The sequence below is a fragment of the Cotesia glomerata genome, linkage group LG6 (genome assembly GCF_020080835.1).
Source record: "Cotesia glomerata isolate CgM1 linkage group LG6, MPM_Cglom_v2.3, whole genome shotgun sequence".
In the NCBI taxonomy this organism is placed as follows: domain Eukaryota; kingdom Metazoa; phylum Arthropoda; class Insecta; order Hymenoptera; family Braconidae; genus Cotesia; species Cotesia glomerata.
In genome coordinates, this window is record NC_058163.1 from 3960076 (window position 1) to 3975206 (window position 15131).

The 15131-nt window shown below is 28.7% G+C and overlaps 1 protein-coding gene across 3 annotated transcripts in view; it reads left to right on the top strand.

Annotated features, from left to right (window-relative positions):
- LOC123268150 (lachesin) overlaps positions 1–15131 on the top strand; it is a 260262-nt gene that overhangs the window by 222964 nt on the left and 22167 nt on the right. For all 3 annotated transcript variants that reach the window (XM_044733035.1, XM_044733036.1, XM_044733037.1), the window contains one exon: positions 14285–14370. In XM_044733035.1, the coding sequence (XP_044588970.1) occupies positions 14285–14370 (86 nt within the window). The remainder of the gene's footprint in view (positions 1–14284; positions 14371–15131) is intronic.

Genomic DNA, 15131 nt, shown 5'->3' on the forward strand with positions numbered 1-15131 from the left:
ATATATTTTATTACTTCAACTACTGCTTCCGAAGTGTTCAACTATTGCGGCTTGTCAGAATTGATTGTTCAACTACTACTCCTTTAATAGTCTATCTTAAAAACGTTGTCAAAATATAAATATTCAATGATAATTATCTTTGTTATTTTGCTAATCAATTTAAAATTGTTTATATTTTCATGAAAATCACCAATTTAAACTAATAATTACATCTTTATACATTAAAAGTACGGTCATATACGTTTTACTTTGAAACCTGTTCAACTACTGGGTACTTTATACCTTATCACAAAAGCGCAAATCTTTGTTGCCACTTCATTAATAAAATAAGCTTTATTTAAATTCAATTACTGGATAATTGGAATCAAAGGTGCGAAATAATACCGGCACTTTATTACCGGAGATCAAAGCAATGGATAAATTTCTCCCGGAAATATTTTAATCGGTGAAGAATCGCGTGTCTAAAGTTAATTTTCTGACTTCAAGGGCGGGTAGCATTTTTGAACAAACCAGAAAACTTTGTTGCTAAATTAAGCGCTATAATTAAACTATCAAAATATTTTCTTTTTGCATAAAGATGCTTTGTGAATCTTAACTGAAATTTAACTTAAGATTTTCCACTTACCTTTTATTATTATTATTATTATTTCTTTATTCATCGACCATGAAGTTGAAACTTCTTGCGGCCGTCCATACAAAAATAGTACATAGTATAGCATTTTATGAAAATAATCAGAAGAAAAATAGATGTAAAAATAAAGAATAGAAAATTTAAATATGTTATTAAAGTCCCAATTATGTTTGAACAGTTCAATCAACGTTTTAAGTAAAGCAATTTCCATAAATCAAGTATGATAGATACACAAAGAGTAGGATGGAGTATTTGTAATAAAACGAATAATAAACAATAAATAAGAGTTGGCAAATAATGAATATATTGAATAAATATCGGTGGATCCGTGACGCCGACGTCCATTAGCGGATCAAAGTTTGAGTCTGTAAGAATCGGTTGATCATTAAAGGACCATAACTGTTGTGTTTATCAACCGGTCATGTGTTTGCTAATCGCTATCGGCTATTGGTTATCCATAATAACATCTGTGTATATGTCTCTCTTTGTGCGGTTCTGCGGGCGTGTTTAGCCAAGTGTAACTGTATTTCCGCAGCACTATCCAATCGTTTCCTCGGGGTGTCTATTAGTCATTACGGATTGCATCCTCCCGTCAGTCATGATTAATTGGTCATTAAAGTAATCGATCTACCGGTCGTAATCATAATCATAATTATGATGATCAATATAAGGGTGAACATTGATCATTAGACCCGACTGAAAAACTTTCAGGTTGATTAATTAGTAAATGCAACATTATTAGTCGAAATATTAACAAAGAGATAGTTTAATGAGTGATTTAAGCCTTTAGTCGCACAAATCGGATGGTTAGTTTATTAGCAAAAGCTAATTTGCTGAAACTTTGCCCGCTGGCGCCCAACGCTACAGTCCTTAGTTTCTAAACTTAACATACTTTCTAATCATCATATATATCTTATTCCTCAAAAGTACTTTTTTGTCATACGACTAGATCTCTTTCAATTATTTATCAATCTTGAAAACTAAAATACTATGATAAAGCTCAGGTTTTCCTCTATTGACGAAAAATATCCAAAAAATTGAAAAAAATTTTTTTGTTAAAAAAATTAATAAAAAAACTTTTTATTAAAAAAATGCAGCGGCATCTGTTGAGAATATATTTAAGTATGTTAAAAGGCTATAGAAAACGCTGTCTATTAACAGTCTGTTTAACTAACATGACAGCTTTTGGATCGTTTAGATTTAAAGGTTAAGTGTAATCTATCACGCAAATCAATCGAATAAAAGGGAGGCATTTTTTATAAATGTGATATTAATTGTTATTTACAATCTAAAGCAATAGTATATTATGTAACTGAGTGGATCGGGGTTTCGGCTATGAGTGAGGTTGATGCAACGAGCAGAGCGTATGCGCTGATACACGAGCGCCGGAAACCTTATCCACTCAGTTCATACATAAATAAATGTAATTGACTTATATTATCAATATAATACATCGCAAAATATCGTTAAAAATACAAATGGTCATTTCGTAATATAGAAGTGAGGAAATACAAATAGTTATTAATGATAGAACTATTATTTATAACAGTAATAATGAATATTGAAAAACCTTAACCTGTTCATACGAATTTAAATTTTCCAACTTAAATCTCGTCAATATTTTCCTGATTGACATCCAAAATCAATTACTAAATTCTTAAGAAATTAAATTATATACTAACGCAAAATCATATATCATATAGATATCTTATTCCTCAAAAGTAATTTTTTTTCATACGACTAGATCTCTTTCAATTATTCATTAATCTTGAAAACTAAAATACCATGATAAAGCTCAGGTTTTCCTCTATAGACGAAGAATACCAAAAAATTGAAAAAAATTTTTTTATTAAAAAAATGAATAAAAAAACTTTTTATTAAAAAAATGCAGCGGCATCTGTTGAGAATATATTTAAGTATGTTGAAAGGCTACACTGTAAAAAAAGCGGTGTTAAAATGGACTTATTTTAACACCGCTATGTAACACCTGTGTATTAACACCGGTGTAGCGGTGCTCTTTTGCGGTGTTAAAAATCCGGTGTTAAACCGGTGTAATATCAGTGTAACCGGTGTAATACTGGTGTAACAGTGTATTTATTTTAATCAAAAACTTTTATCTTTTTTATATTTTATTATTTTAAACTTTCTAAATTAAATATTAACTTTTTTTTGATTATTTATCTTTAATTATTAAACATAGAAAGTTTAATTATAAAAATTGTGTTACTTAAAATATTATCAACACCGGAAAATTTATAACACCGAAAAAAAAATATTTACACTGCGACCGGTGTTACTGATACACCGATTTCGGTGTTGAATTTAACACCGGAATTTTTAACACCGTACACCGCATGGGCTCACACCGGTTTTTTTTTACAGTGTATAGAAGGCGTCATCTATTAACAGTCTGTTTAACTAATATGACAGCTTTTGGATTGTTTAGATTTAATGGTTAAGTGTAAGCTATCACGCAAATCAATCGAATAAAAGCGAGACATTTTTTATAAATGTGATATTAATTGTTATTAACAATCTAAAGTAATAGTATATTATGTAACTGAGTGGATCGGGGTTTCGGCTGAGTGAGGTTGACGCAAAGAGCAGAGCGTGTACGCTGACACACGAGTGTCGAAAACCTTATCCACTCAGTTTATACATAAATAAATATAATTGACTAACGTCATCAACATAATATATCGCACAATATCGTTAAAAAAACAAATGGTCATTTTATAATGAAGAAATGAGGAAATGCAAATATTTATTAATGATAGATATATTATTTGTAACAGTAATAATGAATATTAAAAAACCTTAACGTGTTCATACTAATTTAAATTTTCCAACTTAAATCCCGTCAATATCTTCCTGATTGACGTCTAAAATCAATTACTAAATTCTTAAAAAATCACGTCCTACCCTAATAACCAAAAAGATAAAAAAACCTCCAATAACTCGATAAAACACTCCCCGATTTATAACACGGCGCCCGATCTCGCTTATTATGCCGCGTGCATACGTATCACGTGATATTCTCTGCATAATTATTGGTGTGTACTTTTCTTCTTGCAGTATCTGCTCTCGGAAAGTCTCTCTCATCTTATTATTATATATATTATATTATATATATATTTGGCTTGGGACATGGTATGACTAGAATAGCCGATGTATTTTCCTCTTCACATCATATCTTTCCTCTACTTTTCTCCCCTCTTTTCTCCACCCACCCTCTACTCAAGGCTTCTTCCTCCCCGTCATTTCTTCTCTTTTTCTTCCTTTTCAATTTCATCTGGCTCAACATTTACTCGACCATTCATTGACGCTTTTTCATTTCACTCACTACACTCATCGTCAACTACCACCATATTTATTTTTTTTTTTATTCTTTTTCTCTTCATCTATTTCTTCTCATACCGTCATGTCAACTTTATAATAACTGTATACATCTAATAATAAACATAATAATAATACTACTACTAATAATAATGATAATAATAATAACAACATATATACACACTAATCCTAATCCTCAATATATTGTATACATCATGTGTTATTAATATTTAATCCAGGATTTGTCATATTTGTTCAATCAAAGTCGTATTTAGCAACACATATTATTAAAACTCTATATTTTTAATTATTTAGTTATAAATTGAAAATTCATAAGGTATAAATTATCTGCACAATAATAAGAAAATAAGCCTGATATTAATTACTTCAATTAAAAATAAAATATCTTTTATTAATAAATATTTGTATTTCTTCATTTCTTCATTATAATATGACCATTTGTTATTTTAACGATATTGTACGATGTATTATGTTGATGACGTTAGTCAATTACATTTATTTATGTTTGAACTGAGAGGATAAGGTTCTCGGCGCTCGTGTGTCAGCGCACACGCTCTGCTCGTTGCGTCAACCTCACTCATATCCGAAACCCCGATCCACTCAGTTACATAATATACTATTGCTTTAGATTGTAAATAACAATCAATGTCATATTTGTAATAAATGTCTCGCTTTTATTCGATTGATTTGCGTAATATATTACACTTAACCATTAAATTTAAACAATCCAAAAGCTGTCATCTTAGTTAAACAGACTGTTAATAGATGGTGCCTTCTATAACCTTTCAACATACTTAAATATATTCTCAACAGATGCCGCTGCATTTTTTTAATAAAAAGTTTTTTTATTAATTTTTTTAACAAAAAAATTTTTTTTCAATTTTTTGGATATTTTTCGTCATTAGAGGAAAGCCTGAGCTTTATCATGGTATTTTAGTTTTTAAGATTGATAAGTAATTGAAAGAGATCTAGCTGTATAAAAAAAAAAAAAAAAAAAAAAAACACTTTTGAGGAAAATGATATCTATATCATATATGATTCTGCGTTAGTATATAATATAATTTTTTAAGAATTCAGTAATTGATTTTGGAAGTCAATCAGGAAGATATTGACGGGATTTAAGTTGGAAAATTTAAATGAGTGTGAGCAGGTTAACGTTTTTCAATATTCATTATTACTGTTATAAATAATATATCTATCATTAATAAATATTTTTATTTCTTAAATTCTACATTATAAAATGACCATTTGTTATTTTAACGATATTGTGCGATGTATTATGTTAATGACGTTAGTCAATTACATTTTTTTGCCCTCTGGGCGGTAAGTGGCAACTTTCGTCCCACTGCGCTAAACAAAGTTGCCGCTTTCCGCCTTCCTCGGACAAAAAAATAGTATACAGCCCTTGGGAAGTAAAAAATAAAACCTCAGATCACATGTTTGTTGACCTCGGCTTCGCCTCGGCCAACAATTACATGTGATCTGAGGCTTTTCTTATTTTCCTTCACAAGGGGTGTAATATACTATATTTATGTATGAACTGAGTGGATCCACAGATTCGGTAGAATCTGGCGCCAAGTTCCGTTCAAATCCGTTGTAAACGGAGTGCCAGACTACCGAGTGTGTTTACCGTAAGCAGAACGATATTTTCAGGTTGCAAAATTTTATTAATTCTACAGACCTTTTTTTTCTTCAATAATACTCTATAATAGTACGTTATATGTTATATTATCAATATTAATCAATAATGGTCATTGAAAATAATGAATTCTATTTAAAATTAATTAAATTCACTAGCACAAACTATAGTGACCCAGATTTTTAGATCCTGACTTTTTTCTTATGGAGAAAGTGATATGCCACAGACTAAATAATTCGAGAATGCATGGTTATCCTTCTATAGATTGGAAACTACAGTTAAAAAAAGATATTTCACAGCTTGCACTTACACCCGGCAGGGTGCATTGGAATTATTTCTACATAAACTGTAGCTTAAAAGGATAGTTTGTTATGAAAAATGCAGCCAACGCGAGATTTAAGTTGGTACCAATCGTCAATTTTTATTATAATTATAAAAAATACTAAAATCCGAACAAAAACAGTTTCACTGTAAAAAATAAGTTCCAAAATTATTTCTTTAATTTTTAAATTTACAACAAAATGTTTTTTAATTTCCGAAAATTTTATAAAATCATATCAGTTACTTGGATTTTTTAATTTTTTTATTTTATATTTTTTTAAAAAGAAAAAAATAATTTTTTTTCTTAATAGTCTTATGAACGTGGACTTGGCGCAATTTCTTTACAGTGAAACTGTTTTTGTTCGGATAAGGTTTTCGGCGCTCGTGTGTCAGAGCACACCCTCTGCTCGTTGCGTCAACCTCGCTAATAGCCGAAACCCCGATCCACTCAGTTACATAATATACTATTGCTTTAGATTGTAAATAACAATTAATATCACATTTATAAAAAATGTCTCGCTTTTATTCGATTAATTTGCGTGATAGATTACACTTAACCATTAAATCTAAACTATCCAAAAGCTGCCATGTTAGTTAAACAGACTGTAAATAGATGGCGCCTTTGATAGCCTTTCAACATACTTAAATATATTCTCAATAGATGCCGCTGCATTTTTTGAATAAAAAGTTTTTTTTTTTAATTTTTTTAACAAAAAAATTTTTTTCAATTTTTTGAATATTTTTCGTCAATAGAGGAAAACCGGAGCTTTATCATGGTATTTTAGTTTTTAAGATTGATAAATAATTGAAAGAGATCTAGCCGTACGACAAAAAATCACCTTCGAGAAATGAGATATAAGTATATAATGATGTATGATTCTGCGTTAGTCAATAATATCGAGAATTTTTAGTGCAATATTAAATCCTTTGTCTTTCAGACGCGGAATTTCATTATACAAGAAGTTGTGAAAAATTTTTTCATTTGATAAATTCTGTAATAGGAATAAACTTTCGTAGTTTGATCACAAACAATAGAAATTTTCGACGGGGAAAAATTCTCTTTGTAGGTTTTATAAAAAAATTTAATAATAATTCTTGTAAGCAAAAAAAAAATTTACAAGTAGATTTTTATCGAAGATGGATTGTTTACGATAAAATTTTAGCATAAGCCAGATTTTAAAGAGCCTTTAAGTGTATTTTCATAGGGTAGTTTGTTTTCATTAAATTTGTGAATTTCGTTTGTTTCGGCTAAATAATCTCCGCTAGTATCCATTAACTGCAGTAAATGTTGTGGAAATACGGTTATAAAAGTAAAGATTTGTCTTCTCTCTAGTCTTGTAGTCTGTCTGACGCTTAACGTCGGGAATTACGATTGAATTTTAAGATACTAACAAATAAAAATACCTGTTTATTTTTATTTCACGCTGATATATTTTTACTGTAAATAGTTTATGATATGAGTTGAATTGACTTTATTTCATTTAAAGTCTCATAAAACTAAATCATAATTTTTTTGCTACTTGTTCTGAATTTCAGTTCAATCTAAAAAATTATAATGTGCTTATTTTTTATTTTATATATATATATATATATATATATATATATATATATATATATATATATATATATATATATATATATATATATATATATATATATAAATTGCAGAAGATTTAATCCTCCACAATAAATATTTCACTGACAATTTTGCTGAACAAAATCATTAAAAAATTGTAAACTCCAAAAGAATTTGGAAATTCATAATGTAATTTTTGTAAAGTACATGGGTGATTCTCTGTAAGGATGTTTTTTGCTGTCCCAGACATTTTTTTATTAGAAAAATTGTTATTTTGTTACTAAAAAAAATTTATTACGAAAGTTAAAAACCATTTCTATTTGAAGCATTGAAAACTAAAATGAAATGAATTTTGGTTTTTTTTCTATAAATTCGTAAACCACCGAAATAACAGTCCCCTGGGTTGTCCCTTTCCCAAAATTGAAACTTTAAGATTAAATTTTAAGTTATTTGTCCATAATATATAATTTTGTCCATAATTTTTATAAACTTAATTAGTTAACTAACAATCTTCTTCAATAAAAAGTACCGAAAATTAATTTGTTTCATTAAATTCATTAAACCAAAGTTTGTCCCAAGCGTTTTAAGAACAGTCCCCTGCCAGAAGTTCAAAGCCGAAAAAAAATCCAACCTGCTATCCACAGATTCGGTAGAATCTGGCGCCAAGTTCCGTTCAAATCCGTTGTAAACGGAGCGCCAGACTACCGAGTGTGTTTACTGTAAGCAGAACGGTATTTCGAGGTTGCAAAATTTTATTTAATTCTACGGTACTTCTTGTTCCTAAATTTTATGTTATAACAGTAATTCATACTTTATTTTACTGATATCAATTAATTATATTCAATTATAACCATTAATTTACTTGAAATTATTAAATTTTATCAGCACAAACTATAGCAAGCTCAAAAATTTCGATCCTGACTTTTTTTCGATGTAAAAAGTGACATGCCACAGACTAAATAATTCGAGAATGCATGGTTATCTTCCAATAGATGGGAAACTAATAAATTAAAAAAATAAATTTCACAGCTTGCATCTACACCCGCCAGGGTGCGCTGCAATTATTTTTCCATAAACTGTAGCTTCAAGGGGATAGTTTGCTATAAAAAATGCAGCCAACTTGAGATTTAAGTTAGTACCAATTGCAAATTTTTATTATAATTACAAAAAATACTGAAATCCGAACAAAAACAGTTTCACTGTAAAAAAATCGCGCCAAGTCCACGTTCATAAGACTATTAAGAAAAAAAAAATTTTTTTTTTTCTTTACAAAAAGATATAAAATAGAAAAATTAAAAAATCCAAGTAACCGATATGATTGTATATGATTTTCGGAAATTAAAAAAAATTTTGTTGTAAATTTAAAAATTAAGAAAAAAATTTTGGAATGTACTTGGTGTACGTCATTGTGTATTTCAATTTTTTTAAAGTCCTAGAAAATAGATTTTACGAATTTCATTAAAAGTAAAATATTTTGCAACCACGCACACTAAATACGTTCCAAAATTTTTTTTAGGCGCGATTTTTTTACAGTGAAACTGTTTTTGTTCGGATTTTATGTTCTGTAAGGTTTATAAGGACCTAACTAGCCTTGAGTTAATAGCCATAGGGCTGTTAGCGCTTTATCGCCATTTTATTTAGTGTCAAAACACCGTTTGTGCTGGAAACACGTGTCTGGGCCACGAGATACTCAGACCCCTGGCAACTATTTTTATTTATAATTTGTTTATAAAATTGGATCCATAAGTCTTATTATTATTCTAATTAATGTAAATATTCATTGAGAACTTGAAAAGTTGAATGCATTGAAATAGTTTGCTTGATTTTTCTCAATTTGATAAAAAAAAAAGTTGGGAAAATCCAAATGAGCATGCCTTAAGCGCTCATGTCATACATAAATTATTTAGATCATAACAAAAATTATTCGTGTTTAATTTGAATTTTCCCGCGAGTAGTATTATTCCCTCTGTAGGTCGAGCTAAAGAAAAATTTTAACAGATGATAAGACAGTTAGTAATTATACCATCATGTATGTGTAGTTTCTGCTTGTTTATAGTTATTTTAATTCTGTTTATGAAAAATAATATATATGGCTGTCGAAATCGCAGAAAAAGTCACCGAACTGACAATCGAAAAAAATTAACTATATCGAAACGGAATTATTTTAACACGCAATTTTCACAAGGGTTCTGACAAACTCCCTCACGAATAAAACAAAAAAAAAATTAAATCGTGAAAGTGATTTTTGAAAAAGTTGTAGTGTTATCAAGCCCAGTGCTCCCGTGAATACCACGCTCTTATTCATTTAATTCATCAGAAAAACGAGTTTTTTTCTGAGAAATCTTATTTAATCGATAAGAAAATTTTTTTTAACGTGTTCTGTAGTTACTATTATTTATTTCAATATGCTTTTTATACATAATTTTTTTCGTTTAAATTATGAAAATCACGTTTTAATCGAAATCACGATTTTTAGGCGAGAGTAGAGTATACCTGCGCGCTTCGCGCTTAAGGTATGCAAAATAATTTGGTCGGACAATTTTGTACAGATTTAAGACGTCCTTACAGAGAATCATTATATATTGTGATTTAAATTGTTATAAATTTGCAAATATGCGTTTTTGAATGAAATTCAATGTGTTTTCGAAATAAAAAATATAACGAGAGATTATTTGTACACAGAAAAAAAAATTTCTTGACTGGAGAACAAAATTCTTGGCTCAAGAAAATTTTCGGGTGCCTGAAGGAAGACCGAAGTTGTGTTGGCCGGAGTAAAAATTTTTCTTGAAATTCTATTCTTGGTGGGTCATTTGCTCTTAATTCCAATTATCATAAATACTTGATACAATATAGTATATTACACACCTAGGGAAGTAAAGTAAGAAATGTCTCAGATCACATGTAATTGTTGGCCGAGGCGAAGCCGAGGTCAACAAACATGTGATCTGAGGCTTTCTTATTTACTTCCCGAGGAGTGTATACTATTTTTTTGTCCGACGAAGGCGGAAAGCGGCAACTTAGTTTAGCGCAGCGGGACGAAAGTTGCTACTTTCCGCCCGGAGGGCAAAAAAATTTTTATATTTGATCAAGATTTTTAGATACTTTAGGGAAGCAGCGCCACCTACTTCAGCTGAGAAAAAAATTTTCTCACCTTGAGAAAATTTTTCTCTTGAATATTTGATACCCATTTTATATTATTTTAGCGTGCAATCATACATATTGAATGAACAAAAATGATGAAATATTATTTGATCTTCCCATTTGACATTTTAATCAATAAAAATATTAATGAAAATTTACTTCTATCTTTATATTTAATTTTTTGGAGCAAGAGAGAATTTTTCTCAAAACAAGAAAATTTACTTCTATCAAGAACTAAATTTTTTCGAGCAAGAGGCTGAATTTTTTCAAAACAAGATTTTCTTGACTTCAATAATAAATTTTCTTGGATCAAGATACGTATTTCTTAAAGCAAGAGAATAAATTTTGTTGGAATAAGTGAGATTTCTTGTGTCAAAAAAAATTTTTTTTTCGCTCAAGAAAATAATTAGGAAGAAAAATATTTTCTTGGCTCAAATGAACCTTTTTTTCTGTGTAAGCAACAAAAAAAGGTCTGATTAAAAATTTCATTATAAAGTTATAAATTCTAGTTTTGATACACTTTTCTCTGAACGAAATAACCAAATTATAAAATATAATAAAGAGTTATAAAGATAGCTGACATAGTGTTGGAGTTCTAGCCGTAGTTTGAGTTAGAGGTTAGACATAACAAAACGAGAATGAAAATGAGAGAGAAAGAAGCGAATAAAAGTGTAGTGTGGCCCTCGGGGTTCTTATCAGTCCACGTTCGATGCATAAAGCATAAAGTTACTATCTCATGCATACATTCATGCTGGGAAAGTCATGACTTATGGTGTTCTATGCTGGATGTCGCTCCACCGAGTACCCGGTGACTGAATATATAGATATGTCCTCTTCTGATGAACAACTTTTAAATATATATAGGTGCATATATGCGTGCATAGACACGTTTTATGACCGTACTGCTGCTTATATGCAGATATGTGTCAAGTACGTCAGTATATCTATTTAAGCCATCTCAAAATCACTCAACAGTCACTCGAACTTCACATTAAATTGTATCAGTTTTCACATATGTGCAAAATAAAATATTCGTCTTACTTTTAAAATTAATAAATCCAAAAAAGTAAATATAAACTTTCGCATGATCAAACCCAATAAAAATTTTTCAAACGTATGTATTCAATCATTAATACATTTATTATTAAATTTTTGTTGCTTTTATTTTTCATTTGCAGATACATTTTTTTGTGGGAGGAAAACTTTTTATTGATGAAAAATCAGATCACTGATCTGTGAACAATTGCAGGACGTTTAACCATTTCACCGCATATGTACTCTATATAGATATATAAATAATTGGAAAAGTGGTTGTTGATGAATCGATTGAATGAAAAAGACATGACCACTGGTCCATTGTTTAATTTATTGGTTATATATATTTATTTTATATATATGTATTTTAGTTTTCCAAATATTGTTTCATTAGGTCACATTATATTTCAAGAAGAAAATAAGAACTGTTAACATTTTTCATTTGTAATTTAAAGTATCGTAGGCACTTTCCAAAATCTATGAAAGTTCATTACTCTCAAACGCTCAATTGTATCAAAATTTCCAATTCTACCTTTTTTATTGCTCATTAACTTCTTCATTAATCACCTCTTCTTTTTTTATTTTCCACAAAAACGCATATTTACAAAGTTACATTCAATTAAGGAAATCCACGCGAAGTAGTCAAATTTTTAAAACTTCCTGAAAATTTGTAAATTCAATCTACGTAGCCTAATAATTAATAAAAAAATTTTAAAACTGTAGGTTTCCGGGATATTTAATCGAATAATTAGGTTTGAAAATTGTAATTTTTACATGTAGATAATTTTTACATGGAGATTCTACCAGCCATGTATTTGGTTAAGAATTTAATGCAATTAACGATTTAAAAAAAATTTTATTTTCATTGAATTTGATTGAAAAAATAATAAGCTTTCGATTAAAACAATAAAAAGTAGCTTTCCAAACGTATTACGGAGATATTTTATATTTTTTATAAAAAATCACAAGGAACCCGTTCTTTAAAGTCTTGTATTTGACTTGGCAACACCGCTTGCACAGTTACCCGGTGCATAAGTAACCGCGGTTTTTTAAATACTAGAAGATCTTAGTCATTTTAGTTAGACAGTAAACATAAATAAATTTGAAGGTTAGGGAACTCTTGCGGTGTTGTCAAGAATATACCGGTAATTCAGAGTACCATATTTTTTATTAGTCAATTGAATTTTAATAATTATTTAATGAGTAAATTTTTCGGAAATTTCCTCAAAAATGTTATTAATTAATTTAAAAATTAATTTTAAAATGCATAACAAAAGTATTGCTACACGAAGAAAATTTTATAGTAGAATTTATTATCTAGTTATGGTAAAATCTATTAACTGAATTCGATAGTAGTAAATATTATTTAAATAATTATGTAAACCATCTGAATTGTAGTAGTTACCATCCTGATGGTAACTACTACTATTATAATGGTAATCAGTAATAATAGCTTTTATTATTTTAACTAGTTACTACTATTATCAAAATCGTAATTCCTAATATAACCTGATGGTTGCAGTTACCATCAGTAATAATAATAGTTATTATCTAAGCTAGTAAAAAATATTTAAAAAATTAAAAATCTGCGTTAGTGTGGATGCATTTCTGAATTAACTAAAAGCAGTTGTAGCGCAGTGTAGTGCACAAAAAATCGGGATTAATTTGTATTGAATTCATATTTAAATTTTTATTTGTCTAAACAAGTTTCAACGCCAAATTTTTCAATAAAAATTTGAAATTTCCAAAAAAAAATCAAAATTTCCAATAAAATTCAAATTAAAAAAAATTGAAATTTCAAAAAAAAAAAATTTTAAATCTTACAAAAAATTTTTAAAAAACATAATTTTCAAATATTATGTCATTCAAAGTAATCAACAACAGCTCTAATATTTGGAAATTTTCATCACCTATGGATTTAAACGATTGCGTTATTACTTGTTTTAATATTTTAAAGGAAAAATGGACAAAACTAAAATATGAATGCAAATAAAGAATTTAATTAAATAAATTTATATTATTTTTTCTTTCAAAATTTTTACAATCTAAGATGGTTACAGTTACCATCTTCGATTATAGTAGTTATAATTTTTAATAATTACAATTATCATTTTCGATAGTAATCGTTACCATTATTGATAGTAACTATTACCATTGTCAATTATACCATCTATTAATTTGTGACTAATTAATTTTATTACCATTTCAGATAGTAGGAATTAATATTTTTGTATAGTAAATAGTATAATTAATTTTTCTCCGTGTACGTATTATTTTTTTATCGATATTCTTTGCACTGAGGGTACTTGGATCTCCTTAAAATATCATATAAGCTTCCCAAAAACCTCAGTACGAATTTTTAAATACTTTAAAAGTTATGAATAACAAAATATTTCAAAAGTTCATATCTTTTCAATGCTTTTCAATGACCCCTTCTCTAAAAATTATCATTTACACAGTTATTACACAGAACTAAATACTCTGCAAATTAACAACTTTCTTAAAAACTCTCTTTAAATCTAGAACATCAAGCTCACTTTTCTATTAAAGTTCTAAACATTAACCAGATTTATTCATATTTCAGATTTCAACCGACTTACAACTCAACATTGAGTCCAATGGCAGCTTTCAAGTTGATGTTGCTCTGTGCAATTTTACACGCTTGTTCATGTAAGTTTATCAATTATTTATAAAATAAACCCTCACGTTATTTAATTTACATATACTGGGTGAGTATTTTATCCAAGCGACTTTTAGTTTGTAGCCTTATATATTCAAAGTAGAGCCAAAAGTTCCAATTTATGAATTCAAAATCATTAAAGTCTCCTCACCAAAAAAAGTTCCATCCATCTTCCGTAAATCTGTACCTGCGTCCAAAAGAAAACCAATAAACAAAAATAACAAGTATACTAAGTATTATATATTCTTCTCACCGTCTAACCACAAAGTATTTTAAATCCCCGAAAAAATAATTTCTCTAAAAAAGAAAGAAACAAACAATATTTTAAAAGTTACGGAAAAGAAAAACTTGGTGAGTTAAATTCTTCACATGTGGCACATGCTCGTCTAAAAGAGAATCCATGTTGAAACTAAAAGTCGCGAAAACATGTATGATAAGTCCATGAAAGAAGAAAGATGTCTTGTCCTTTATCTTTATTTTGCAGCACAAAAAAAAAGTATATACACACCGAAAAAAATAACTTGGTTTGAATAAATATTATTCTATAAAATTTCAACACAGTTTTATTAGCTTTTTCTGTATATAGATCTATGTATGTAACGGAATGTTTGAACTCGATTTTCGGGCACTTCAAAACGTCGGATTAAATTAAAACTTTGCACACTTATCAAGGACCGATGACAATACAATTATTTAATAAGTTTGTCCCATTATCCTGATCAGGATCTTCAGGATTTAAGGTTTTTTATAT